The 5,639-nt window shown below is 44.1% G+C and overlaps 1 protein-coding gene across 2 annotated transcripts in view; it reads right to left on the reverse strand.

Annotated features, from left to right (window-relative positions):
- Positions 1–957: 957 nt before the first annotated feature.
- The window catches only part of Glce (glucuronic acid epimerase), an 84,091-nt gene continuing 79,409 nt past the window's right edge, over positions 958–5,639 (reverse strand). For both annotated transcript variants that reach the window (XM_004628782.2, XM_023712544.1), the window contains 2 exons: positions 2,375–4,475; positions 958–2,317 (listed from right to left, as the gene is read on the reverse strand). In XM_004628782.2, coding sequence (XP_004628839.1) covers positions 3,451–4,475 — 1,025 coding nt within the window. In that variant the 3' untranslated portion in view covers positions 958–2,317; positions 2,375–3,450. The remainder of the gene's footprint in view (positions 2,318–2,374; positions 4,476–5,639) is intronic.

Raw genomic sequence — 5,639 nt, forward strand, 5'->3', positions numbered from 1 at the left:
AGAGCAGTGATGTTTACGAAGTCCAAAGGGTTCCAGGACAGGAGAGAGTTTAACATTGGCATTGAAAACCAAAGCAAGGAGGCCTCATTTTTATTGTTGAGACTCTAAAAGGTGGACATTCAAATGCTGCTGAGACATCTTCTGTGTAGAAGCTACAAAGCTCAAAGGCTAAGGGGAACCTCGCAAGCCACGACTGCATTACAGGCCAAGTGAAGCCATCACAGGAGTGGGAGCTTAAGCTTACTCCCCCGCGGCCAGCCAAACACCGACTTCAGCGTACGCTGCCCTCGCTGCCGCCCCTCCGGATGCACACACGCCACATACAGCTATGGATGTATTTTCCATTTTCTAGTAGTGCTTGGTAGGCTGGATTCAACTCCGCTCTACTGTGCAGCAGGCAACCCGCCCAGCCCTTCCAGGCACAGCCAGAGACGTCAGAGATGCGCTGCGCGTGTACCGGTCCCTCAAAAATGTGGGATCTCGCATTTCTAAACTATGTGACAGCATCACTTCAGAGCACTATTAGACCCTAAAACAAAAACCAGAGCAAATCCAGCCCTTGCTGGCTTGAACTTAGTGCCTCAGGCCCGATGGACATTGTCCCTGGCATAAGGCTCAGGGATAACTTACATCAGGTTCAGTAGGGTCCATATATCCTAAACAAAGATCTGATTATAAGTGGATAGCAAATTAAGTAGCATCTCTTTTATTTAATAGCTATAATAAATTAAAATTTAATTTCAAAGAAAAAAAAAAAACACATGACAGAATCAATGATTTGGAATGTGACAGTCAAGAATAACCTAGGCAGGAAAAGCTAGGACTCATGTCTGTGATGTTTAAACTGCCATCTTTCCTTAAAGGGGAAAGTCCTATAAGGTTGGGCTTAAAATTACTAGGCTCTTTCCAAACTCAGTATGTTGATAAATATTCCATATAATGTTCCCCCTAAAGTAGATAAAACTCTCAACGCATACTCTAAAATTACATACAAAGGGGCCAGGAGATGGCTCAGTGGAATAAGCACTTCCCTGGCAAGCGTAAGGGGAAATGTTGATCAGTTATATGAAAAAGCTGAAGTACTGTTAAGAAAAAAAGAACAATATGATCAAGAAGATGAAGCGAAACAAGCTGAAAGTTTTCTTAGAAGACACGGAATTGGAGACTCTAAGAAAAAAATCGATCAGGTGGAAGCAGCGCAGCAGCGATACGGAGAAGCTATGCTGCACGCTGACAAGATGCAGAAAAAACTAAGTCTGAACTTGAGAATTCCTGTTTAAAAGTTAATATAAAAAAAGCAAGCAGAGGAAATCAAACATCGACAGGAAAACCTATTAATTGCATATTTGTCTAAAGATGACAAGGGACAGTTAAACTTCCCAAGTTAAAACAATCTCTGGAATATGCTTTGGATGAAGAAAAGAAGAAAAATAGTGAATTAATAAAAGAGCTAACTGGGTTTAAGAATGCTCTTAAAGTGACAAAAACAATGTTAAAAGAGAAGGAAAATGGAGAGTTTTGTTTTGATGGAGATTCAACATCCAGTAAATCTGAAATGCTTATTGTACTTAATACGCTAATGCACAAGTTTGATGATCTTGCAGCAGGACTGGAAACTCCGCCTTCCACACGTCTCCACGTAAATGAAGATAATCAGTTTCTCCAGCAGGAGTTATTATCTCTGAAAAGGAACTACGAAACACTAGAAGAGAATACAATGAAGTTGGAACAAGGAAGAGAACACCTAAACATTTACTAGACAGAAATGTGGCAGAACATGACCAAGTACAATAATACAAAGATGAGACCGAGGGAAGAGCAAGAGCTGGAAAATTAAAACAACCCAATTTCTTTACAGAGACACAAGTTGCATCTCAAGATCAGTTACAGCAGCTAAGGATACAAATGCTGCACTGAAAAAGGAGATGGAACTCCCAATTGAACAACTGGAATTGGAGCTCTCTAACAAAATCTCAAAAACAAAGTCTCAGGACAACTCAACTGCAAAAATATAGGCAACTCCGTATTGAAGAAATGAAAGATAAAGAAGCACTGCTCACTGAGCTAACCAAGGCTTACGTGAGGCTAGAAGTGGTCAGTACCAAACTTCTGGAGGTGACCCTGCGGAACAAGTCTGTGTTGAGCAGTGTTAGTACAGAACCTGTTCGAGAGTCTACTTGTGTCAGAAACTTTAATCATAGTTTGGGGCTACACAGAAGGTTTAATCGCACACAACACTCATTGGTTCCTACATTAAACCCACAGCCTTCAAACAGCATGAAGAATGACCTCACCAAGACCCACCGACAGCTGTTACCTCCTATAAGAAGAGAACTAAGAAAAGATATGTTCCCAACCGGCCGACAGGTGTTACCTCCTATAAGAAGAGAACTAAGAAAAGCTAATGCTGAACTGGAAAACGTTGGCGTTCCTCTCAGAAGACCTGTTAGTGTATCAAGAAAAGATCTAGTTTCAAAAGCATCACTGGAACATAAGGACTTTACAATAGAAGATACCTGATCTGAAAAGATACTATTTTGTTCATTGGACATTATAGATAACATGTTAACTTCTTATTTTAAACTATTTATTCACTTCTGTAACTATAAGTGGTGTCTGCAAGGAAGTCACTGTTGTTGAGTTTTACGCACTCAAAACTCTCCCAATGCCAGCTATTTGAAATCCACCCAAATAGCCATGTCTCTAGTACTGTTAGAGTGAAATATAATTTCAGAGATTAAAAAAAAATTAAATACAAAATTCTCAATAGTGAAAAAGCATCACTTTGGGGACCAAGGAACAGATTGATTATCAAACACTTACTGATTGTAGATCAAGTTTCACGAAACAGGCAACATGTCTGTAATTTCTTGTGCAGCCGGCAAGTTGCATTTTAAGTTGTGCTTACATTACAGAACTGTGAAGCCTGAACACTGTGTTTTTAATTTACACATTTCAAAAAAAACAAAAATTCAAAATATTCTCCATATATAACAAATGCAACAAATGCTCATCTGCTCCTAAGAAATGCATCTACAGGAGAGAAACATGTTTTCCAACAGTTGTACAGACCTCTACCCAGGCGACGAGGACACATTTACTGTATTACAGCGTCACTGTTTTAAAGTCTGCTTTCAATATAAATATAAATAGTCACATTTTAAAAGAGCGCCATACTAAGTTTTCAGAAGTGCGAGGCAGCTGGCCAGGCACAGCCACTTACCGTCCCCTCCCTGTGTGGCCGCAGAGGGACAACCGCGCAACCCCCCAGACTGCACGATTCTACAGAGCCAGCCACGGAATGCAACCATTTCAGAAGAGCGTCTTTAAGGCTCACTCACCACCTCCCTCGCATCCACAGGGCCCGGTACACCCCCTAGCGTGCCTGCGCCCCAGAGCCGAGCCCTCAGTTGGTCCGGGGGCGGCCAAGTGTGGTTTTGGTGCTGAGCTCTAGTTGTGCTTTGCCCTGCTGCCTTTAAGGTAGCTCTTCCACCGCCTGACAAATTCTTTGAAAATGGGGGACTCGTCGATGGTGCTGAGCAGCTGCAGCTGGTTGATGTGGGTGGTGTGGTAGTCCCAGCGGGCCAGGTTGGGCGCGATGCCCAGCATGAAGTGGCGGAGGTCGTAGATGGTTCCTGAGCCGGTGTCGTACAGAGGTAGCATGGCTTTGAGGGAGTCCATGCCTCGCTCGTACAAGGACTTCGCTTCTTTGCCAAGCTTTTCCCCTGCAGTCTCTTTTAAGTCATACAGCCCAATTAAGGAATACATAAAGCCATTTAGAACGAAAGAGCTAGGGGTGGTTGGATATTCTTCATACCAGTCATGTTTATTCATAAACACAGCTTTGACTCCATGCTGCTCGGACAGAGACTTGTAAGGGGCTGTTGCCCTTAAAGCTGAACTGAGGAATGTGTGGTCTTTTGTTAGAAGATATGCCCTGACCAGTGTCGACATGGCTTGCCCCTGGGCCATGGCAGAGTACCAGCCTGGCTCTAAAGACTTGAAGCCTTCCCCTAACTTGCGGGTCACCATAATGGGCCAGCCCCCTTTGTCATCCTGGTTCCTTACAAGCCAATCACTAGCAGCGAAGAACGCGGCCATGTGGGCTGTGGTAGAGATGGTGATGTTGTCCAGGAATCCCTTCCCCTTTGCAATCAACCTGACCACCTTTTTGGGCATTATTCTGGTCGGCTTGACAGCTTTTGTGCTGGAAAGGCCCACTCCTTTCCTGAGGTCAGTGACCAGGTCCCTGGTCACGGTGCTCCATGAAGTTCTGGGCCCAATGCCATAGTACACGTCTCTGTCCTTAAAGGCAATGAGCTGTGTGTTCGAGACGTAATGGACAGTGAAGAGCTGGTTCTTCTCTGTGGTCTCTAGAACTACAGACACGCTTCCATTTGTCAAGAACTTGAGGTCAAATGAAATAATAAAATCTCTTGTGTTTCCCAGGCGCAAGGACACACCTTCGCTGGTTTCTGTAAAGGAGAACACAGCGACAGAGTTGTCAGAATCAAAGCCCTCTGGCATTAAGTAACTGTAATTCATCCTTGAGAACACTGACTGTATGAAATTATAACACTGGCAAATCACAATAACTCTCTAGCTGGGTACTTTGAAAAGTGGAGGTCTTTTTTGTTGTTGTTGTAGTAGGGATTGAACTCAGGACTTTGCACTTGCCAGACAGGTGCTTATGCCACTGAGCTGTCTCCCCAGCCCCCTCTAGCTGGGTACTTTGTATATCAGATTAGTTTTATTTTTTTCTAAATTATTCCTTAACAAATGGTACGACTGGTGAGTTCACAATGGTTGCTGAGCATCAGACTAAGAATGCCTGCGACCACATCAAGAACACCATGACGCACCAAAGAAAGCTCTTCTGCCCTGCCTGGGCTACAGCAAAGGACGCAGAGCAAACGCCCAACATGTCAGGGTCAAACTGTCTCTTTTAGATTTAACACCAGTTGATCAATAATCAGTGACTATTTTACTATATCCATTCTGCAAAGAGGAGGGGAAGGGGGGAGGGGAGAGGAGGAGGAGGCGGAGGAAGAGGAAGAGGAAAACGCCTTATAAGCAAGATGCCGGAAGTCCCAGGACGCACAGCCATGTGTGTGTTTTGCTATTCTCTGGAACGATGGCAAGCTCACCAGAGATGAGGCAATGGCGCATACGTGAGAGGAGGACAGACGGGAAGGGGAGCACAGGCTACGGAGGACGGAGCCGAGGCCTTGGTTTCCGAGTCTACCGCTAGCTCTGGGGCAGGGCACAGAGATAAGGAGAGATAGGGCGGGCAACAGTGGAGAATCCATAAAAAGACGGAGGCTCGAAACAGTAACAAACAGCAATGATTATTATCACTAATTATCTCACACTACTAAAACAGTCAGTGCTGTTTTATCTGAAAAGTTCTTAACGGGACATTCCTCTTGCATAGCGAGACAATAAGATGAGGGGTAACTCTCAGAAACCAGATTCCCCGAATTTACTCATCTGTAAAGAAACTGCACATAGCGAAACCAAATAGTAGCAAGAAAAACAACAAGGGCTGAGGAGAAAGATAGCTCAGTGGCACACGTGCCTGCCTGGCAATCATAAGGTCCTGAGTCCCATCCCTAGCATGGCAAAAACGAACAAACAAA

This window comes from Octodon degus, unplaced genomic scaffold (assembly GCF_000260255.1).
Source record: "Octodon degus isolate 3935 unplaced genomic scaffold, OctDeg1.0 scaffold00026, whole genome shotgun sequence".
Classification (NCBI taxonomy): Eukaryota; Metazoa; Chordata; class Mammalia; order Rodentia; family Octodontidae; genus Octodon; species Octodon degus.